This window comes from Protopterus annectens, chromosome 10.part0 (genome assembly GCF_019279795.1).
Source record: "Protopterus annectens isolate FY-2018-M chromosome 10.part0, PAN1.0, whole genome shotgun sequence".
NCBI lineage: Eukaryota > Metazoa > Chordata > Ceratodontiformes > Protopteridae > Protopterus > Protopterus annectens.
Genome location: NC_056744.1, coordinates 1,568,281,988 through 1,568,306,621, shown reverse-complemented (window position 1 = coordinate 1,568,306,621; position 24,634 = coordinate 1,568,281,988). Strand labels below are relative to the sequence as shown.

Genomic DNA, 24,634 nt, shown 5'->3' with positions numbered 1-24,634 from the left:
GGGCCCTGTTGAGGGTCTCCGGACCCCCGGCACTTGCTTCGGCTCCGTCCCGCGCTCCCTCTGCACTGGGTCAGGCTTCCACCATCTGGCCCTTGGGACAGCCCGCTCCTGTGCCCCAAGCTGTTCCCCTGGAACAGGTTACTGTTTGCGAGGAGTCCTCTGACAGCCCCCCGGAGGATGTTCCCCGCAAACATACGTGCAAAAGGAGGCACATTGACTCCCCCGAGTCTCTCACAGAAGACACGGATTTGGAGGAAGGAAGGCTCCCCACGGTCACCCCCCGAGGATGTCTCATTTGGAGACATCATGGAAATGCTCCGCATAAGGGGGGGGTGGTCTGCCCCCAAGTCTTCCTCGGACGAGTCCGTGTTCTTGGAGGCATTTGAAGCGGGCCGTCTACCTCTTGGGTGACCCTCCTGCCGACCCCCTGGTGGACCTCATTACCACCAGGGCGTGGAAGGAACCGGACACCGTGGAGCCAATCCCTAAAAGGCCCGACCGTGTTCTCAGTCCCCCGGCTGACCGTGCCCATTGGAGTAAGGGGCCTCCGGTAGATGCCATGTTGACGGCGGCGGCCACCAAGAGGGAACTTGCTCAGGAGAGTCCCTCAGTCCATCCCCCGAGCAAGGAGTCTCGGATGATGGAACGCTTGGGGAAGCGGATGTTTAGTTCAGCGACCTTCTCTGTAAGGGCGCTGAACTATCTGGCTCACGTTATTAGGATGCAGCGCGATCTTATTAAAGAATACGCTGCATCCCCCCCAGAGTCCATGTCGGAGGAGGACAAAGTGCTGCACTCCACCCGCATGGCCACTCTAAGGTCCGTCACCAATACCTCTATGCGGCTCCTCTCCCATGCTACGGAAGGTGCCGCTAGAGCCGCAGGGGCGGGCCTAGTTACTAGACGTCAGGCCTGGCTCCGTCATTGCGATTTCTCAGAGCCCTTCAAGGCGTCATTTGCGAACGCCCCCTTCGATGGTTCTGCCCTCTTTGGCAAAACTGTTCGCGACACTTTGACCCAGAGCGAGAAGGACGGGAAGACGCTGTCTGCTGTCGGAATCCGCTTCTCTGCACCCCAGAGGCCCTATTCTAGGAACCAAAGGGTCAGAAGAAGATGTGGTTCCGGAAGTCGCAGCAATCCCAGCCTGCTCCGGACAACCAGTCCTTCCGTGGCAGAGGAGGACAGGGAGGACGCCGCCCTAGGGGCAGAGGGGCTCCTAGGAACTTCGGGTCCAGAGAACCCTTCTCTGAACGGCCCGCGCAGCAGCCCTGAGGGGTTGCCCAGCTGCTCCACTCTGGAGGCAGTTGGGGGACGTTTTTCGGAGCACCTAGCGGCATGGGAGTCCATAACATCAGACCGCTGGGTCCTCCAGATCATATCCAGAGGATACCGTATACCCCTTCGTCACTTGCCAAATTTGAAGTCCCTCCCCGACGTTCCACCCGGTCAGTGGGAGGCCGCTTTGGCAGAAATTGGCCATCTGCTAAAGAAAAGAGCCATCCAGCCCGTCCCCCCAGACCAGATCGGATCAGGGTTCTACTCCAGGTTCTTTTTAGTGCCAAAAAAGAAGGGGGATCTCAGACCAATATTAGACCTTTCACTCTTGAACCTGGCAGTTCCCAAGGAGAAGTTCCAAATGGTCACACTGCAGTCTATTCTCCCCCTTCTGGGAGAAAATCACTGGATGTGCTCCATAGACCTCAAGGATGCGTACTACCACATACTAATGGACAGGCGCTCCAAGAGGTTTCTCCGCTTCCGGCTGGGAGCCAGTCACTACCAGTTCCGGGTCCTTCCCTTTGGTCTCACCACAGCCCCCAGGGTGTTCACCAAAGTATTAGCAGGTAGCGGCCCACCTGAGGCTTCAGGGGGTACAGGTCTTTCCCTACCTGGACGACTGGCTCCTTACCGCCCCAACAAGGCATCTACTACTATTGGCGAGACTCCTTTCTCCATCTTGCTCCCCGTCTGGGCATCACTATAAACACAAAAAAATCCAACCTAGCACCCACGCAGTTCATAGATTTTATAGGTGCCAGGTTAGACGCAAGGAGTTTAAAAGCCTTCCTCACTGCGGACAGAGTTCAAAATCTGCAACTCCAGGTGCGGGCCATTCTCCACTCAAGCTCAGTTCCGGCGGAGTTGGTCCTGAGGGCTCTAGGGTCCATGGCGTCTGCTATAGCGCTTCTTCCTCTTGCCAGGTTCAATATGCGCATCCTCCAATGGACACTCCTAGTCCAGTGGTCGTATCTTGCTCTTCCTATGCATCATCCCATTGCGATCAGCAAGGCTTGCAAGCGGTCCCTCCTGTGGTGGCTACACTCTCCAGATCTCCACGGAGGCCGCCCATTTTGTGCCTCTTCCCCTCTCGCCACGGTGACCACGGGCGCCTCCCGCCTCGGGTGGGGGGGGGGGCATTTTGCAGGCCGGACCGTCCAAGGCACGTGGAACGATTCAGAGACCTTACTGCATATCAACGTTCTAGAAATGAGAGCAGTGCTCATAGCGTTGCTAGCACTTCAGGCCTTTCTTCCCTTGGGAACAATTGCGATTCAATCGGACAACATGTCGGTTGTCTGGTATATCAACAAGCAAGGAGGAACCAGGTCTTACCCTCTTTGTCGAGAAGCCATGAGAGTTTGGGAATGGGCAATCTCCACCAACCGCTTTCTCATAGCAACGCATATTCCGGGTCGGTCCAACATCCTGGCGGACAAACTCAGTCGCACCATTCTCACCCCTTACGAGTGGTCTCTCAATACTCAGGTAGCGGAACGCATATTCGCACGGTGGGGAACTCCTTGTTGCGATCTTTTTGCCTCTCCCTCAAACACCAAGTGCGACAGTTTTTTCGCTCTGATACCTCCTCCCGGAGGTTCCCCAAGAGACGCTCTGGTGCATGCTTGGCCACCCGGTCTTCTTTATGCTTATCCCCCCTTGCCTCTGATGCTCCAAGTTCTTCAGAAAGCCTCTCAGTTGGTGTGCAGAATGATTTTCATTGCTCCGTTTTGGCCTCGACAGATCTGGATGTCCTTCATGGATGCATCTGCAGTCATAACAACTGGGTTGTCCTGTCGTCAGGCAGCCCTTCAGTCGGCCGGATTCCAAAGTCCGGGTCCGGCTTCGGCTGATGTCGCACTTCACCCGACGTCATCTCTGTTGGTCTTCGGGTATAAAGGCATCAGCCGACGCCATTTTCCTCAGTCTTTCTTGCCGCGTGGCGCCCGAAGCAGAAGCTGTTCGCAAGTGCCGGTCGGTCGGATCCAGAGATTACTTCTACCGAATACTACCAAGACTTCTAAAGCTAAGTACCCCGTTGGGGACTCTTTCTTGCCTCAGCCGATGTCAGAAAAAGTTAATAATTGTTTAACCTGTGGGAAACAAATACCTCATAAGGATTTCCACTCTTACTGCCTGCCTTGTTTAGGCCCAGCCCACGACGTAGCAGCCTGTTCGGCCTGTGCTTCTTTCAACCGACGAACGCTTAGGCGTCGGACGGAGTTTGCTGAACAGTTTTTCGGTTCTGATTTTGCGTATATTATGCCGTCGGATCCTCCGACTACCCAAACTGCTAAAAACGCAAAGATAAAGACCGACACTCATGTCCGGTTTCGGCCGAAACCATGGTTAAGCAAATCATGAGTGTCTCGGTTTCGGCCGAAACCGAGAAAGCTGATCAAAATACAGCAGAATCTATCACTACCACTGAGGCCCCTGCTACTTCTCTTGAATCGGCCTCAGAAATTTTATCCACTACGGTGGTTGCCACTGACTTATCAGACACCATTCCCTTGGATGTGTCTACCCCAGCACGTGGTGCTGCTAGGCCTCCAGCAGCCATGTCCATTAAGGCCTTTGCCAGGGCCAAAGCAGCCAAAACTACTAGAACAGTGCCTGCTAAACCCCCTACAACACGGCCCTCTTCTAGTTCACAAATGCTTACCCTGGCAGAAGATTTAATTTCATTAATTAGGGGATCTCAATCTCACCCAGACAGGGCCTCTCAGCCCCCAGAGAAGAGACCTAGGGCAGAGCCCCCCGAGCCTGTGTCCTCTGATGATTCTGCTGATGAATCAGACATAACAGACCAGCCAGAAGCTCCTTTCTCCAATTTTGAAGACTCAGATGCTGAAGAATCCATTCCAGCTGCCTCCCCACCAGAAGAATTTTCCTTTGGGGAAACCTTACATGCCATGTGAGAGCAGTTCCAATGGCAGCAGCAGGATTTCTCAGACTCCAGAAAAAGACTTAGAACCTTTCTGCACCTTCCACAACACAGGCCTTTAGCTATACCTCCTGTGCTCTCTGTAGTGGATGATGCCTTCAATGATGTCTGCTCTGCACCAGATTCTTTACCTCCAGCCCCTGCCAAACCAGACAGATTTTACAGGGTACCAGACACTCATCACCACCTTTACAAGGCCCCACTTGCAGACCCCGAAACTATATCCCAGGGTCCCAAGGCAGTAGCGACCACAGCTAAAACCCTATTCCTTCTGAAAGGGAAGCCAGGTCTTTAGACAGATGGGGCAAAAAGGTTTACACTTCAGCTACTCTCTCAGCTAGAGCTTTAAACTGTCAGTTTCACATGATACAATACCAAGAGTTTATGCTTGATCAGTTAACAAAAAGCTATCCTCTGATGAATCAATTGATAAGAAATATGTATTAGAAATGGTAAATAACATACAACAGGTTAGTAACCATTCCTTAAAATGTGGCTATGATGCACTGGAGGCTTCATTTAGATCAGCCATGACTGGCACAGTGATAAGAAGGCATGCATGGCTAAAGGAACAAGCTTTACCGGATCATGTTAAAGCCAAGTTATTAGATGCTCCTATGGATAAGACCAGCTTGTTTGGTACACCTGCCCAGCAGGTAATGAAGAAAATGGAAGAAAAGGCAAAATCTGTTCAAACGGTTAAAGATTTCTTGCAGGTCCAACCCCCAAGGTTTAGCAGGAACTGGCCTGCCAAAAATTGGTCCTTTCCTGACTCCATAAGATCCCAAAGGGGCAGGAATAGATGTTCCAGAGGAAGAAACCAATCCAGAGGAGGTGCCTACAGAGGACGACAGTGGCAAGGTAACAACAGAGGCACAGACACAACCACTGCCACTACAACAACACAGCCACAGTGACTTAACTCTAAAACCGCCTACCAGGGAACAAATAGCAGCTCCATTAGGCGGCAAATTAACCTTATTTTCAAAGAACTGGCACTGTATCACAAAAGACAAGTGGATTTTACAAACCATAGATCAAGGTTACCAGTTCCACTTCCACACTTTACCAGTCAAAAGAGGAATGCCAAATCTACCTCCAAATCAAAAAACAGAGGCTCTACAACAGATAATGCAGTTAGCAAACATGAGAGCTGTGGAAAGAGTGCCAACAACAGAACAAGGAAAGGGATTCTACTCAAGACTATTCCTAGTTCCAAGAAAGGAAAAAGTTGGAGACCTATTCTCGACCTGTCCACCTTAAATACATACATCATTGTCCCAAAATTCAAAATGCTGACCCTACAGCAACTTCTTCCCATGCTGGGCAAGGAGTGTTGGCTGGTAACTCTAGATCTCAAGGAGGCATACCTGCACGTCCCCATTCGACCAATCTGCAGAAGATACCTCAGATTTCTTGCAGGATCAGAGCATTATCAATTCTCAGCATTGCCCTTTGGCTTATCTACTGTGCCCAGAGTATTCACAAAATGCCTGGCATCAGTAATCGCCCACTGCAGACTACAGGGAATTCAAATTTACCCATACCTGGACGACTGCCTGCTACAAGGGGACAACAAAAGCAAGTTGACAACAGATTTACAAAGGGTCATTTACTTGCTACAAGCACTGGGATACACAGTCAATTTACAAAATCAAGGCTGATACCATCCCAGACAAGGACATTCTTGGGCCGGAATTGGACACAGTAAAACAAATGGCTTTCCTAACTGCAGAAAAACAAAGAGAACTCCTCTTTACTTCTTGGCACTAACAAAACAGAACAAGTTAACAGCAAGAAAAGTACTGCAGGCCTTGGGCTTCATGGCATCATGCATAATCTTGGTCCCACTTGCCAGACTACATATGAGAAAACTACAGTGGTACCTAAAGAATTTATGGTCCCAACACAGGCACAGCCTAGAAACAGAAATTCCACTAATTCCATGCTTAAAACAGGAGTTCCTATGGTGGGCTCAAGCATGCCAGTCAAACCCAGGGCTACCCTTTCGCAGATGTCAAGCAAGCCAGACCATCACAACAGAAGCTTCAGACCTAGGATGGGGGGCCCACATGCTGGACAAATGCGTGCAAGGATTGTGGACGCAGGATCAACTTCACCTGCACATCAACCTAAAAGAAATGCTGGCAGTAAAACTGGCAATCCAAAACTTCAGACCATTTCTCAGAGGGCCAGTTGATAAGGACAGACAACACCACAGTCATGTGGTACATCAACACTCATTCATACCCCCTATGCAGAATGACTTTGGAGCTGTGGAATCTGGCACTCAGCTACAACATCCAGATACAGGCAATATTTGTACCGGGAAAAGAAAATACTCTAGCAGACATACTAAGCAGAACCACATCGGATGCCCACGAATGGATGCTACATCCGGACATCTTCAAGACCATCTCAAAGAAATGGGGAATGCCTCAGATAGATCTATTTGCTTCCCCTCTCAATCACCAGCTCAAAAAGTTCTGCACAAGGACATTCCACCCACTAGCATGGAAAGTGGATTCGCTCTCCTTCAGCTGGAAAGGCCTAACAGCATATGCATTCCCACCTCTTCCCTTGATACACAAGGTATTACTAAAAATCAAGGAAGAACGTCCAAGGATGATTCTAATAGCTCCAAACTGGCCAAGACAACACTGGTACCCACTGCTCAGGAGCATGTCTCAGAACAATATGTGGCCAATACCCCTGATGCCTTTGATGTTAACTCAGAACAACTACAGCATCATGCATCCAAACCTAAAAACGTTGCAACTGACTGCATGGAACATCACATAGCAGCAGCTAATCCAGAACTTTCCCAAAGAGTTAAAGACATTATTCTTGAAGCCCGCAGACCTTCAACAAGAAGGAACTATGCAGGAAAATGGAAAAGGTTTGTCATTTGGAGTACTGAAAGAGGAAAAGATGTGTCAAACATAGATATGCCTAACATTCTGGAGTATCTGGCAGAACTTCTACATTCAGGCCTGTCCTACTCCTCCATCAAGATACATGCATCAGCTATATCAGCAGAATACAGCTTTGATCCACCTGTTTTTCACACCCATTACTCAGACAGTTCCTCAGAGGAATCAAGAATGTAAAACCTCCAAGGAAACCACCATTACCAGCTTGGGACTTGAACTTTGTGCTAGAAAAGTTGACACTATCACCCTTTGAGCCAGCAGCAACAGCAGACCTACAGCATCTGTCGTGGAAAACCGCCTTCCTACTGGCAATAACCTCAGCCAGGAGGGTTTCTGAACTCCAGGCCCTAATGGCAGTACAACCCTTCCTAATCTTCCATCAAGATAGAGTGTCCATGAGGACTAATCCTACATTTATGCCTAAGGTGGTATCCAGAGTGTCTTTAAACCAGGCAATCCACCTACCTACCTTCTTTCCCAACCCACAAAACAGAGGGGAAAGAATACTGCATACCTTGGATGTACATAGACAGCTACGCTACTACCTGGACAGAACAAAGTAGCAGAAAACTGATCAGCTTTTTGTAGCCTATGCAACAGGAAGGGAAGGAAAAGCTATTTCCAAACAGACAATCTCCAAATGGATAGGAAATTGCATACGGTTCTGTTACTCCTTCCATGGAAAACCAATTCCACAGAACATAAGACCTCATTCTACAAGGGCAACAGCCACTACCACAGCCTTTTTACGAGGAGTGGCAACCAAAGACATTATTGAGGCGGCTACTTGGACCTCCGTGCATACATTTGCCAAGCATTATAATTTGCCTCTATATTCCAGATCCCGAGCAGGGTTTGCCACTGCTGTACTGCAAGGGATCCTAAACGCACCATAATCTAGTTTCTTCCTCCTCCCCTAGTTGGCTATGGTATTCTACCCAGTTGTTATGACTGCCGATGCATCCATGAAGGACATAGTACAGTTTTGTACCTACCATAAATGTAGATGTCCGAACTGGATAGCATCTGCAGTCAGGATTACCCTCCCTCCTTCCCCTCTGTGGTACTCCTAGGGTGTTTACCCTCCTAATAGCTAGCTGGTGGGGGGGAGTCTTTTATGGTGTATTTGTTGTATATATGTACATACATGCTTATTTTTTGTGTTTACCACTATCTTTTTGGAAACATTGGCATTTATCCAAAATTTTAGCCTTCAAGAGGGCTACTGGCATCTGGGGCAAGAAACACTGAGGAAAATGGCGTCGGCTGATGCCTTTATACCCGAAGACCAACAGAGATGACGTCGGGTGAAGTGCGACATCAGCCGAAGCCGGACCCGGACTTTGGAATCCGGCCGACTGAAGGGCTGCCTGACGACAGGACAACCCAGTTGTTATGACTGCAGATGCTATCCAGTTCGGACATCTACATTTATGGTAGGTACAAAACTGTACTTTCCCCTCCCTAAGGTCTCACTCTGTGAATCCTCCTTGGATTCTAGATCCCATTCCGGATCTGATATCTCATCCATCCCACTTATCTCCTCCGAACCTGGACAACCTGAAGCTGACCGCTTGGCTGCTCCAGTTCCACTCTTGATCAGGACTCCCGGTATTTCGTCCCCTGTTAAGGCCATCCTGGTGGCAGCTCATAAGCCATCCACTAGGAAAGTCTACCGCAGCAAGTGGAAACGGTTCTCGTTGTGGGCGGAGCAGCAAGGCCTAAACCCCTTCACAGCTCCTCTTCCTTTGGTGCTTGATTTCTTAACCACTCTTTTTAATGATGGTGCCAGCAGTTCCACGGTCAAAGTACAACTTGCGGCGATTTCCCATTATCACATTGGTCATGACTCCAGTCCTCTGATGTCGGCCAAGTTGTGTAAGATTTTCCTTAAAGGTACTTTTCTTCTCAGGCCCCCTGTAAAACAAGCGGTTCCTCCTTGGGACCTTTCCTTAGTTCTCCAGGCCTTGACCGCCCTTCGAACCGGCTCACGGTAGATCTGAAATTCTTATCTTTCAAGACTGCCTTCTTAGTAGCCATTACTTCGGCCAAGAGAGTTTCAGAGCTTCAAGCATTATCAGCTAAACCTCCTTACTTGGTCTTTCATCCGGACCGTGTTTACCTCAGGACCAACCCGTCCTTTCTTCCTAAGGTAGCTTCTGAAGCAAACATTAATCAATCCATTAACCTCCCTGTTTTCTTCCCTAAATATGAAAACAAAGGTGAATACAAGCTTCACTCCTTAGATGTTCACAGGCAACTTAGATTTTATCTAAACAGGACGGCTAGTCATAGGCAATCCGACCAGTTGTTCATTTCCTTTGCTAAATTTAATTTGGGCAAACCAATTTCTAAAGTCTCATTATCTCGCTGGATTTCACAATGTATATTATTGGCTTATCAAGCTTCGGGAAGGCCCGCACCGGAGGGTGTCCATGCCCATTCAACCCGGTCAGTCTCTACCTCGGCAGCCTTCAAGGCTAGGATTCCTCTAGATGATATTTGTGCAGCAGCCACGTGGGCTTCATCTCATACTTTTATTTCCCACTACAAGTTGGATCTTGCATCTAGGGGTAGAGCATCCTTTGGCTCCGGTGCTCGGAATATCCTTCCATGATGGCCGCCCAAGATTCAGGTAGCTGGGGACTCTGTCCCACAGGTTGCAGACAAATGAATCTCCTACTTCAGATTTAGAAGTTATGTACTCACTATAACGTTCCATCTGAGTAGGTGTATTCATTTGTCTGCAACCATCCCGCCCTCCTATCCCCCTGGCCTTTCAGTTTCCTGCATATGGTGTGTTACCCTTTTCAGGGTGTTCTTGCTGTTGGCAAACTCGATCTGAGGTCATGAGGGTAGAGCAGGGCATTATGGGTGAGGGGAGGAGCTGAGAGCTTGGATCCATAGCTGGTAAACCATGCCGGTTCGGATCCGATATCGGATCCATAACCCACAGGTTGCAGACAAATGAATACACCTACTCAGATGGAACGTTATGGTGAGTACATAACTTCTAATTTTCTCTTGTCCACTGCTAAGACAGTACCTCAGAGGGGCAAAAAAACGTAAGACCCCCAAGGAGATACCTACGTGGGACCTCAACTTTGTCTTTGAAAAGCTCACACTGCCTCCTTTTGAGCCAGCCAATACAGCTGAGATAAAATTCTTATGGAAAACTGCTCTGCTCCTAGCAATAATTTCAGCAAGAAGAGTCTCAGAGTTACAGGCATTAATGGCAGTGGATCCTTTTATCATTTTTCATCTGGACAGGGTTTCTCTAAGGACAAACCCAACATTTATGCCAAAGGTAGTATCCAGTGTGGCTCTTAACCAAACCATTCATTTGCCAACTTTTTATCCAAATCCCCAGAATAAAGGGGAGAGACTTCTGCACTCTTTGGACATACACAGGCAGCTACGCTTCTACTTGGACAAAACAAAAGCTTTCAGAAAAACTGAGCAACTTTTTGTGACATACGCTGCAGGATCACAAAAGGCTATTTCAAAGCAGACTATTTCAAAATGAATAGGACACTGAATTTGTTCCTGCTATGCACAGCATGGCAAATCAGTATCTAAGAATAATATTAGGCCACATTCTACCAGGTCAGCAGCCACATCAGCAGCCTTTCTCAGAGGAGTACCAACCAAGGAAATTTTGGAGGCTGCAACTTGAGTTCAGTGCACACCACTTACCTCTTTACACTAAATCCAGAGCAGGCTTTGCCACTGCAGTTCTGCAGGGCCTCATAGCCACTCCTAATCCTATTTAGACCCAGCCGCCCATCCTCCGCTTTGGGATTCAACCCAAGAGTAATGACTGCAACAGTGAAACACGATGAACATAGTACAGTTGTGTACCTACTATAAATAAGTGTATTCACTGTTGCAGTCCAGGTTACCCTCCCTCCATCCCCCTTTCATTGCTGGGACTTATCTGTATTTCTCTATTCTATACAATCCATGTGGTGTATTTGCTTGTAGAGGAAGGTAATGTTTCTGTTAGTGCATGCATTTTTATTTGCAAAATTTTTAGCCTACCCTTTTGGGGGCACCTGACATCTGGGGCAAGAAAAACTGAAGAAAATGGCGTTGGCTGCATCTTTTATACCCCTGGCGCACTGACGTCAGGGAAGAGGCGACAGCATCTGACGCCGGACTAGTACTTTGGAATTCAGGCCGACTGCGGGTAGCCTGCCAGCAGGATAACCCAAGAGTAATGACTGCAACAGTGATTACACTCGGAACATCTACATTTATGGTAGGTACACAACTGTACTTTTTCATGAGTCCATCCATCCACAGCTCCTTTTTCCCCATTTTGTAAATGGGGTCGGGGTGTCACTTCAACAATGACAATCAACTAGGACCAAGGTTTACACCACCGGGTGGCTAACCCTGATGCAGTAATTCTTCACACCACACACTTGCACTCACATTCACACCTGTAGTCGGTTTTAGTTTGTCCTGTCCCCACCTATTGAATGTCTTTGGAATGTGGGAGGAAACTGAGCACCTGGAGGAAACCCATGCAAACACTGGGAGGACACACAGACTCCTCACAGAAGGCACCCCAGCTGAGAATCGAACCAGGGAACCTCTTGCTGTGTGGTGATAAAATATTCGCTGTGCCACTGTGCTGTTACTGATTATTTTAAAATGGAACAGGAATGAGTAGATATTGAACACTGAGTCAGTCTTTGAAAAAATGGATATAACAGTTTAGAGAAAATTTTTTATTGGCTGTATAACAGAAGAATAATTGACATAGTTTACTGTTTCCACCTGAGATTTGGGTACATGTTTGGAATTCAAGTTAAATGACTTGAATGTCTTTGTGAGGCCAAATCATTGTGGCTGCCTCTGGTTCAAACACTGTCTCGTTATCCAAAGTCTTACATAAGAGACTATTGAAGTAACAAAATCGAGGATTTGTGATTTACTGCTTCTGGCTTGCGACAGTGACATTGAGACACTTTATTTGGTAATGCCACATAAAAGTTTGAGTGGTTTACATTTATGGTATTATTTACTAGAAATTTCATAGTTGCTAAAATTTGTTTGCTAACATGCTGCTTTATTTACTTGGTGCTTGCCTACATTATTTTTTTTGTTTTTAATGACCTGTATAAATGAGTGGCAAGGGTATCATTATGGCTTTCAGGTTTGCGAGTTTGCTATAAAGTTGTTTGGAAAAAGAACACTGTTTAATGGATGTTTTAAGCACAGTAGATACTGAGGATATTTTATTGACATTTGTAGTGATTCAAGAAGGAAATTTTATTGACTTGTGGCATTTTTTAAAAACACTGGAGTAATTTTTGTTTACATGTACAAATAATGAAATTAAAACATTTTGGATTTAAATATAATAGACTAATTAGCTCAAAGTTGGTGGTAAAGCTACAAAGAAGAGATAGTAATAACAGGTTAGCATGAACCTTGTTTGAAATCCGGTATAGTTAAGGAGCAATTCGTTTTGTGTTTGCACCTAAAATGTTTAAGATGTTGAATTTTTCAAGTATAATTGGTGACTTGGAGAAAAGGCTTTCACAAGAAAACTATCCTAAGCATGTAGCAGAAAAAGAAATTGCACTGTAAAATTGCTGCATACATCAGTGAAATAGTATTGACTCATTAGATGGTACCAGAGGACATGTTTGGTATTATAAATTATTGAAGTATATATTCAACCTAATTAGGTATATATATATATATTTATGAGAAAGTATATTGGTCTGTTTCTGAATCAAGTGCAACAAACCCTTGAAGTTGAAAACAAGCCTCATAACTTATACAATACCAAGTTGTACGGTTTTTAATGTAAAATCTGTATGGTTCCTTCATATTTATTAAGGATGCCCCTCCCCCCCCCCGAATTTTTCCTTGAAGCTGGAAATGCGTGCCTTGACACTGTAAAAGACTAAACTGACGATTAAATTAACGTCTATATAACTGCTTAATCCTAACTCCTACTCATCTTAGAGGGTATGTAGAAGGGCATACAGTTCTCTATTGTTAGTCTAACCACTCTCTGGTTCCCTTGAACCTACCGAAGTTCTGCCTAACATTAGACAAATGTTACAAACAAATCTTTCTAGGAGGCCAAGCTAGACAAGGAAGATGGGTGAGCTTGCTCTTCTGCACAACAAAACCCATTAAATGGAGATCTTTGCTGACATAGCTAAGGGGTCATGCATGATATTCTGAAAATTTCTAAAAGCTGTCAGTTTCATTAGCCTGCATCCTGATGGTACCAGTGACCAGACTGTTTGTGAGGAAAATACAGTGGTACCTCAAGAATCTGTGGAAGCAACACCAGAAGAACAGCATTCAGTCTGTTGACCTGCTCAGGAATGTGTTTTGTGACCCCCAGGATGTTACACATACTGTGACAGCAGACTCTTCACATGCACATCAGGGGTTGTGAGAAGGAAATGTATATTACCTTCCTTAAGGTACAAGGCAGGTTGAACGCATCCACAGTCAGGAAGCACCTCAGTATAAAAGAAGAGATGTCTTTAATTTTTTTGGCCCTGCTAGCATCAAGTCATTCTGAATGTGGTTACGGACAATCCCTCAGGTGTAAATATATTAAGAGGGAGCCTGTGAACTTGACGTGACAGAGGGCCTGTCTCTTTTGGCAACAAACACTCCTTCAGGCTTAAATGTACTGATGGTGAATTTCAGTAGGCACTCTGGTTTCTGCTAATGAAGAATAGTCTGGCAGATTTTTTTAAAGTCTGCTGCTAAGGTGGAGAACTGTAATGTTAAGTTGGCTTCCTTCATAGCAGAATTAGATGGAAAAATAATTTGCTAGATTTGTATGTAAGGAATACCTTTTCCTTCCCCTGAATATGGCGACTTCTTTGTATCTAACCATCCTTCCCAAGGTTCTCAAAAGGTATTTAGAAGAACGGCTCATTTAATAGCACCCCCCGACCAAGAAAATCAAGATTATCTTAGGTAGTTAACCAAGTTTTGCATCTTTGTATAATTGAAAAACTAACCAGTAGTGCACCAAACTTAAGGGGGTCTTGAAATGGCAATGTGGATAGATTCAAACTAATGCCCTTCAGGCCACATTTCTGCCAGGATATGCAAGGACCTGGAAATTGTACCTGTTTAAATTGAAATGGTACCCTGATGCAAGTCTTGAGATATCCTTCCTATTGAATCTACAAAGCAAAACTGTACCAAACTAGGCTGTCATACATTTCTTTCAGCTATTGCAGCTTGCCCGTTTCTATCTTGGCTGTCCTTTTGATTGCCTACTCTGCAGTTAAATAGTTCTTTATGGGAGATCTTGTCAAACCTCACAGGAAGTTTGTACATCTTCTGACATCTCAGTTTTGTGATTATCTTGGTCCATTTTTACACATTTCCTCAGTGCCCTAGATTTTTTTATGATTTATTACATTTTAGATAAGGATTTCATTCAGAACTTCTGGTCCTGATGTGTAGAGAGACACATGCAGTATTCCACAAGTATAGGCTAAGCCTTAAAATTAATCCCTCCTTTTATTTAATGTGATCTTAAAACTGGCTTTAACTGTAGCCATGCAGCTACCAGTATATTTATCCCAAGTCTCAAAGGAAAAGGTGGGTAGAATATTGGATTTGTCAGGTGTATGCAGTGGCAACTAAAATATAACATTGAGCAAAGCACTTCAGGCAGTTTAACCAGCACATTTGCCTTCTTTGTGCAGTAAGGACATGCCTCTATCAAAGTAAACTTGATCAAAATGTCTGGTTAACCACTTTGCGTATTAGTGTGAAAGTCATTGGAAAGTCTTGGATTGACAGGTGAGAGATCACTGCATGTAGGTGACAGACATTCTTGGAAGTCTTTTCAATAAATTCTCGATGGGCTTAAATGTTTGAAACAGCCACATGAACAAACTTGCATGCCTTTTTCCAAGTATTGGTATTCAGTGTATGATCAAGTGTAGGGTTCACTGTTGCTCTCTTAAACCATACCGTGCCTTCACTGAGGGTGGTTGACTGCCTTACCTATGTTCTTGTTCTTCCAATGAGTAATGAGTGATACTGCAACAGTGATCCTTCTGTTTGAACATCAGCTGTTAAGCCAAGTATGCACACAACGGTTATATTCACACAAGGATCACTGCTTCAGGATAACCTTCTGCCTGCATTCTACTGGATGTAACCTTTCTATCAAAAAACAGAAAAGGAAAGGGGACCTCTTGATGCCATCTGTATTCTCTGTTGAAGTGGAATGATACAGGGTCCTCATCTCTTTTTTTTCTTTACCTTTTACATTTGCTTCTCCATTTGGTCTTTAATTGCAAGGAAAGACTAGGCTCTGTTGGTACGTTGTATCTGAACCATGTGCACACTAGTAAGCAGTTAAATACATATTTCGGGGATAATAAGTTTAATTACTCTGCTGCTTCTGGATAGTAGTATCATTTGTTTGCTGGACTGGACACTTCAGTTTTCAGCAGTTTTGTTATCAAAGCTATTACTACTGATTTTTTTAAATGTTCCTGTGACTATATATCCAGTTATTTTTTTTTAACTGTATAGTGTTTTATCTATACTGATAATTTGTATGTTTTTACTAGTCAGTACTTCCTGGCTGAGCCTGAAAATGGCCCAAGGGGATCAGCTCTGTGCCCAAATCAACAAATTCAAATAAGTTCCTTACCCCACCAAGTCCATTTTTATTGTCATCTAGATGTCTTTGTGGTTCTTTCCTCTTACCTTACTAAGGTACATGTGCACATTTAAGAGAAGCCAAGACAGATGACCCCAGAAACATTAAATTGACAATTTAAGTTGAATCTGTTAGTGATTTTGCCAAAAAAAAACTGAAGATGGCATGAGCTGTTCTACTTATTTAGCGGTATGCCAGACTCCTGGAGAAGGGAAATGAGTTTGTCTTTCCTGGGACATCCAAAACCTGTGGAAGTCATGCTGGCAGATATCTGGTTGTGGCAGATTCCCATTTTTTTCACAGAATGTCCAGATTTTTCCTCATATTCTTGATCTGTTTCTCATAAAATTTGCAGTTTAATGACAAGTCATGAAGGATTGAAGCCCCTAAATAAGACATTTGAGTTTGACTTCATATCCTTCAGAAAATGCATGCTAACACAGCACATTGTATTCTAACAAATTTCTAAGTTTATAAGAGCGATATTTAAAATCTATCCATATTGTTGAGCCTTTGTCTTTCCATTGTTTTGGCTTTGTCCAGATTTCTTGTGCTAAGAGTATGATAATGAATGACAGTGCAGCAGTAATCCTGTCTTGAGCATCTTCTGTTATGGTGAGTGTATACAGATATCTGCAGTTCAGCTAGAAAGTACCAGAGGCCCCACTGAAAGAAAATAGATCATTGGAAAAGAGTTAGTAGTTTGAAAAACTTTTATCCTTAGAGTAGCCTAACTTGTTTTAGTTTCATGCTTTTACTTTTAGTTCTGGGCCACTGATCTTCCTTTTCATTCTGATGATATTTAGATGGAAGTTGCATGATAGATGAGCTTTAAAAACTTTCATTGCCTAGAATTAATTTTGTTTCCAAACCTTTTTCTGCAGTGGACACTATGTGCCTGAGGTGGGCACCACCCAAGCACAAGCAAGCCAAGATTTCAAAAAAATGAACAAATAATGACCGATGAACAGAAAAGCTAAAGAAGGCCCACCTCAGAAGTGTGGAAGAACAGACTGGTATTACAGACGTGGAAGACTGAGGCGGGGAACCAGCCTGATGGAAAAATTGAACTGGTGATTTCAGTGCAAAGTGGACATTTGTAGCTGTAACATAGGAGTCATTTTTTACTCGAGTATGAGCTCATTCAACCTGCACTGATCAGACTGCATGTTGTCCAGAGATGATGTTGCATTTTAGGCACTGCAGTTTTGTAATGATACCAGACAAGGGTGTGTCTGTGTTGGGGGGGGGGGGGGTGTGTGCGCGCCTGCCTATGCATGTGTGTTTGGTCAGCTAAAGTCTTGGCTGGTTGTTGAGACTTTTCCAAATACTGGTATGTGAAGCTGAGAGGGTTTATTAAAAATGTGAACAGAGCTTTCCCTTTTGGAAGATTGTGGAACTTTAGGCTGATAAACTGTCACAGAAATCTTAGTGCTTGCACCACTTCCATGATGTTTCCTGATTTTCTTTTCTTGAAGGGATATGATATACTTTTAGCTGCTTGATGAAGCAAGTACAAAAGTTTTATGTGCTTGATAATGTTTTCCGTCATTGTAAAGCAATGTTTTGGCAGCTTTGTGTAATGTCATCACATAGTGCTGTATTGGTTATTTTGTGACAGGATGTTCAGTAGTAGTTTTGCCTTCACAGCCCCATGGTTTTAATTGTAATACAGTAGGATGTTCTAGGTGCACTTATGGAGCAGATTGCACTTGGCCTTCAGTCTCATTCCGTATGTTAGTATGGCATAGAGTAGCCTCTGTCGTATGCTGCTACTGTTCACTTAATAGAGATGAGATTGTATTCTTCTGTGTTAAGGCACTACAGAAATTTCAGCATTACCCAGATACCGCTTTCTGTAGTACAGCTTTGGAGAGCTGCACCTTTGGTTGCAACAGTTTGGGGTGGTATGATTGTGATGGCTCTGAGCCAGACTGCTCCACGGAAGACAAGTAAAGCTAGTGGAGAACTGAGCATTCAACTTGTTCTTATTTCTAAGTTCCTCTTCCTTCCTTATTGAGATCACAGTATTTATTACTTTAGGAGTGGATACTTGGTGAAAATTGTGCCATCAGTTACTGTCTGGAGTAAGGGGGGATATGGGTTAGCTTTAGGCTTAATGTGCCCTCAGCTCATTTTTCACGAGGGGACTTGCAGGAGAACACTGGAATTGAGAAGTAAGCATTTGAGCTAGAACTCTGCATTCTCATCTAGGTGATCTACATATTTGCTAGTGTCTCGCAGTCTGTTTGTAGCTAGGTCTTGCAGTATTACAGGTGAGGAGTTCCCTTTAAAAGTCATTTTAGAAATAGAGGTAAGCTGATTAGGTAGGCAGTTGTGTAAATTCTTGTTTAAAAAATGTGTTTGTGCAGGGCAGAAGATAGCATTTTTGGGTGTTGAGGATGCCAGTGTCTGAGTTTGTAGTGGGAGTGAATGTTTCTTTAATCCCCCACACACATACACACGCTTTTCCTGTTGCTTAAAATGCACATTTGCACGGAGTCTTAGTTGGGAAATTCAGCTGAGCTTGTTCAGTGTAGATTTTGAATACTGACTGAGCATAATGTTACATGGCACAGTACATTTATGTCTAGAAAATTTTAAGAAGCTCCCTTTATTCCATTGCTGGTATTTTATTTTGGTGTTGAGGCACATTGCCATGTTTAAAACATTAACCCGTTACTGGGCATTAACTTGTTGCTCTACATGAGGGGGAAGGAGTTTAAAAAAATCTAACAGTTAAACATTGCTGTATCCACTTGGGACTGAAAAACTAGATTGAGATACTTTTCGCAGGATGGTACATAATGTGCAGATTGTTGAGCATTTCTGACCATTTGCTTGCTGTTGCATCGCACTGATTATGAGACCATTCTTAAACAAGAGAAAAAAAATAATTATTTTGGGATAGTTGACCTGACAGCTGCATTTATGTTATCATATAGTAGCTGTCAAAGGTTTGAATATAGTTGTTTAATCTGTATAATATGAGATGATTTATATCGGATGTTACCTGTGGCCTCACATTGACTGTAATGCCTGAACACTGTTTACAGATGATGCCAGTTTGCTGTAAAGAAGAGTTGGTTACAAAAATGTCTGCTCCACATACAATATGGTGCAATAGTTATGAATCCTTTACTGTAGAATTGTCTTTCATGGGTAATGTACTCAAAATTGTTGCTAGCAAGAGTGAGGTAAAGTGCTACATAAAATAATACAAATATTAAAAGTTGCTATTTTCACTTTAAAACGCTTTCTAAGGCTTTTATAGCAGTGGCTTATATTCTAATGATTTTGTGACGTTCACCTGAAAGTTTGTGATACAGAAGTCAGCACTCCACTTGCTGGAGGTTTTCTGTACTCCATTTTTGAATTGGTGATCTGGAGTAAAGGGCCCGAATCCTCCTTGATCGATAGTGGGGTCGGGTTCTTTCCACCAGTCTCCCATTCAGCAACTTTTTTCAGAAGATCCTACTCATGGGGGTGCATTCGTTTGGCAGTCACACACTCAGTGGCATGTTATATTGTCTGTGTTTGTGTTCAACTCTTAAGCTTATCAATTTTTGTTTTGCCAGCTGCACAGCTCAGATCGCTTTATTAGCATTCTTCTGTGAATTTCCACCATGCAGTGTTTAGAATGCATTTCAGCTGTGTTAATACAACTGTCAGACTGCCAAATTACAAGCATGTCGGCAAGGAGCATGATGTCAAGCACTTAGTCCAGCTCTGACCTTCAGGGCCAAAGATAGACGTTTCTGGACTACCTTACTTTAAGGAAAAAATGGTGGAGCCTGAGACTTTTTGTACAGGGACTGGCTGGATGATTTGTTGCACTTTTGCCATCATTCATAAGAAGGACTGAAGCTTGGAGAAAGTGTTGCAACTTTCCCATTCTAGTGGTAAAACTAGAAGTGAAATAGATTTGTTAGTTAGTGGAATCTACTAAATTAGGATTAAAAATAGAGCAACGTGAAATACACTAACTTTGTAGTTACATAGCTATGGAATGAGAACCGTCGACTGAAGTGCCCCAGCACATTTGCATTATTGTGTTGCAAAAAAATAAATACATTTCTAAGATGCACAAAATCTAACGTTTATAATTATAAGATAATGCTGTGTAAAACGAAACATAAAACATCCTAGAGAACTAATATCGAAAATGAATTCCCACCACTGGTAATACAGAGCTAATGTCAATGAATTTGATTAAAACTGTGCCTCTTTCATTGTTAAGAGGATTCCACTAAATTTTGTCCACTTAAATGTACATGACACCTCTATATGCCATAGATATTGTTTTCATCCGACAAGAGTACTAGCCAGAGACGGTCCTGAACTTCATCAATGAATGGGAGTCTAGGGTGGTGCATTCTTTGCTCCTATCATTTAGGTGGTATGGTTTGGAGCACTGGCACTACCCAAATCCTGCTGGATCAGCTGGAGCTTAAGGCCAATGAACATGGTTTTGGTAAGCAGCCTCTGGAGTTGTCTGGTGAAAAATCAGGTACTCTGGACTGATGCCTCTTCTGCTAGGGCTTCACTTTAGCCTCAGCTGATCTAGCTGGACACATTTTGGGGATCCTTCAAGTAGTGCTGCATCTGGGTTCTCATCTCAAGAAAGGAATATCAATTAAATGTGTATCTGATGGTAGCTTATATTCTGAGTGCAGGATCATGCCTTTTGAGGAAAAAAGGCCTTGTAAGTGTCTTTATCTCCTATATGCAGGATAAGTCTCTTTGCAAATCTATCTTGTCAGCTACACATTTGACCTTGTACAAGTCCACATCTGGAAGATAATGGATTTGGGTCTCCTCCTTAGGCTTCTGCAAGTAGTCTAGGAATGTGAAAGCCGTAATTTCTGATGCTCACAAGATAGTGTCTTCCTCATAACCCCTCTTCTAGTGAGACCTTGGGTTTTTTGATTTCCATCTTGGACTGTTGCTGTATTCCGTCCTCTCCCCACCCTGAAAATTGTTCTTTTGGGGAAGAAGGCAACTGATGGCATTTTCCCTATGGAGCCAGTAATGAATAATGCAGAAAGCTATCTTGAAACCCTGGGAGTACTTTGTTGGGCCTTACAGAAGACAGCCCAGTACAAGCACTCTACTAAATGGATCAAGTCCACTACTTGGCATCTTTGAGCGGACTTTGTATGACTGTCTTGGTCCACAACAGTTTCTGGGGTCAATACCATTTTTCCACCCTACCACTTGGCATATTTTCATTAAGTGTAGTGAGAGTATATGCTGTCTTGTCACTGTGTTTAGCATTTCAGTTTTGTCTCAGCTGACAAGTATCTAGGCCACCCTGATTAATCAAGTGCTGGAGAATTTTTAATGTATATATTTTTTTAAAGTCTGGGCTCAAGGAGGTTATTAATTTGGACCCTGTCATCTTGTTTCCAGGATGGATTTCTGTATAACCAGCTATAACTTTGTGTGGAGGGTTATATCAGGGTCACAGGTGTAGGCGTGTGCCTGTACAGAATGGTGGTGATGATGTAGATTCTTACATAAGGGAGGAATTTGGAGAGTGTTCTGGATGTACACCTCAGCTGAAAAGTGCTCTTTTGCCAGGCTTCCCAAGATTTGTTTCACCTCTTGAAGAATCAGCCCCCCTCCCCACTGCATAGGTCTTTATACCCCTCCTGTGGTTTCTTTTAAGCCAGACCTGAAGTGAAAGAAGCCTGATGACCACCTGAGGAAGTAAGCATTAGGTAGTCTTGCTGTCTTTTTACTGATTGAGGTTCCTTGATTGAATTCTGTTCTATTCAGTGCCCGATGGCCTCCTTGGTCTTCATGGTGACACTTGCATGTCTGAAGATTGGGTATTGCTGTGGGAAGTACTGTTGTGCTACCATTTATTCATGGATATTTTTTTTGCGTGTGTGTGTCACACCTTTATTGAACCCTAAAGTAGTGAGGAATTCCTGCCAACCAGTTGGTCATCATTCTCTTTCAGTAAGCCAACCTGCTGCTGTTTTGGGCAGTGGTTGGGGGGTTGCCAATTTATCATCTCAGATTTTACATGAAGTGGGTGCATGAGTTTTGGAAGGTTTGAACAGCTGTTTGTTGCCCCTTCCTTCACTGGAGTGAAGGAGACAGTTGCCAGAAGTAGCCATTTTCATGTGGATTGCTAGCTGCTTCATTTTTTTCCACCAAATAACTGTCCTGAAATCACTACAGTCAAAAGCTCCTCCACTTGATGAGTGGCTTCCTGAGGTTCTTGTTTTAGGATAGCAACTCCTGCAGATATTTGCACCATGACCAGTTTGCCTTCAGTGTAAACTTCACCAGTGTCTTAACTGAAACTCCAGCATTTAAGCTCTGTATGGTATTGTGGCATTTTAGGACTCTGCTTCTCATAACTTTGTCCTTGAGTAGTTCTCCAGCTCCTTCCACCCTTGTTAATGCTGTGGGTTCTCGCCAGCCGTATCCCCTATCAGGAAGGGCTTTTGATGTTGGGTGTAATGGATATGTTCTTGCTGTATTGTTTGCTCTGTCAGGAAAAAATCTTAGTGAGACAAATGCTCCGATTTTTCTGTGCAGGTGGGTAGCCCTCCATTATGCCTTTGCTGTTGGTTTCCTGTAGGTGCAGTAATTGTATACATGTGGTATTGTTGAGTGTAGTTGTGAGTTGGCCACTCTTCTTAATTTACAGGAAGGTGCTTGCTTATTCGACTTGTGTAAAGTGGTGGGTTTAGGTGTGCTTTTGTATTGAGCTTGAACACAGTACGTGTGGGGCAGCAGATGCACATACACCCCCCTGCAAGTGTGGGATCTTCCAGAATGGTTTCAGAGTTGATTGCTGGGAAAGGATGAACCCTATTATCTAGGGCCATTGGTCTGTAAAGAACACAGACACTGCTATTATTTATAGTATAGTAGCATTTAATTAGCAGACAGTCATTCGTTTTTGCATCATAAGTTGAGCCGTTGACTTATTTCTTTTGGAATAGGGGTCCATTTTAGAACACCGGATTATATAATCTACACCTTCCAGAAACATTTCACGTAGTTTGAGGTTAGTGCACACCGTAAAAGTAACACATACTTTACTGCTCCTCAAAAAATTATTTCTGCCAGTAGTTAATGTTAAGAATCCTATTCACATTTATTGCTGAGGGCCTACATCTTAAAACCGATCATTGTCCACTGCCTTTTAAAAACCATTGTAACAGGTTTATGCTCGTCTGTGATATCCAAACAGAATTGTCAGAGTAGAAAATGGACTGCTGAGCCATGTGCAGATGATATGAAAATGTGTTCAAGCATATTTTTGCTCTGATAAATACTGGGAAAGATAGCAAGTATGGTATTTAGACCACAGTCTGAACTGCATGCACTTATCCTTTTCATGTTTTCTGTGAAATGTTGACTCTAAGGCTGGTTGTCACAGTAATTGTACTTTTATTTCTTTGTAGTATGTTATGTGAAGAGCTACCTGTTACATGTTAAAAGAACTCTTGCCTTCTAGTAATAGTGTTGCCTTTATGTGCTGGAGCCACTTGGCCACTGTATGGGAGGGTAATGTTAACAGATGTCTCTGAGATCTACAGTCGGTTGCAGTTATGGGTTAGTAATAGAAGTGCACTGGAAAGCCATTAGCAAGCTTACATGTGTTTTCAGAATTGCATTACTGCAACTAGTTCACATTTTCGTAGCTCAAGGTAAGACTACACAGGGTCCATCCTTAGTTTCTTTTGCAGTTAGATTAGCCGTCATACTTGCACATAGAACTCAACAGTTTGGGAGGTGTCAAGAGTACTTTGGTGGGCTGGTGGGGAAATACCATGCTTCTCCTGGCCGTACTTTACATGGGGAAAGATGTGCAGTAGGTTTAAACATGCCTTTATTCTCCCACTGTTAGGGTGACTGTAGTGTGGTGGCAAGAAGCCTGCAGATGTATGGGGAGTACTGTTACCTTAGAGACTGAGAATGGATGTATCTAATGGGTTTCTTTCCTATTCTGTAGGATAAAATTTCCTTTTGCAGGGTCTGAACTTATTACAGATAATTTTGAAGGCAGCTTTTAGTTTGTCAGGACTTCATGATGCAAGTCATCAAGCACTGCAGCATACTAGTAAAAATTCCAAATGTGGTTGTTTGCATGGAAGATGATGAAGTATTCAATGTCAGAGATTTAAAGCATAAATATATTTAAAACGCTGTAAATATTTATGTACAGTGTGTTTTACAGGTTCATGTAAGGACTGATTGTATATGACATAACTTTGCTACATTATACAAGTAGTGAGAACATACTGTGTCTTATTTGTAAATTTTTTTAACTGCTGTTTTATTAAAGATATTTTTTCAGTAATGTGTGTTGGTATTTTTTTAAGTGGAGCATTCCTGAAACAGACTTTATCAACAGTAAAACTGCTTGATGGTTGAAAGTGACATTCTAAACTTTCTAAACATATGTGAAATGTTTGTAATGACCTGTGGTCAAACAGGATAGAGGTGTAATATGGCATCAGTACTACAATTCTGAGAACACTTGCTCGTCTTTGTGTAATTCCAGAAAATGGTACCTCAAGCATGTTAACTGAGACCAGTTTAGACAGACAAAATATCAAAAGTCTAAAGCAGCTCAAAAAGGAGAATACAATAGTATAAAGCTATCTAGTTTTAATAACACCAAGTTAAAAGCATGACAAGCTTTTCACATAAAGTGCTTTTTCAAGTCAAATAACCACCCTAGATCGCATGATCAAATCCCATCATTCAAAAATTTAAAGGAACAGTTACCTTCTAGTATGCATCTTTAATGCTTTACAATATCCA

The 24,634-nt window shown here is 43.6% G+C and overlaps 1 protein-coding gene across 2 annotated transcripts in view; it reads left to right on the top strand.

The window, feature by feature from the left end:
- The window catches only part of KAT8 (lysine acetyltransferase 8), a 317,451-nt gene extending 293,290 nt beyond the window's left edge, over window positions 1-24,161 (top strand). For both annotated transcript variants that reach the window (XM_044086214.1, XM_044086215.1), the window contains exon 11: window positions 16,723-24,161. In XM_044086214.1, coding sequence (XP_043942149.1) covers window positions 16,723-16,787 — 65 coding nt within the window. In that variant the 3' untranslated portion in view covers window positions 16,788-24,161. The remainder of the gene's footprint in view (window positions 1-16,722) is intronic.
- The last annotated feature ends 473 nt before the right edge of the window (window positions 24,162-24,634 follow it).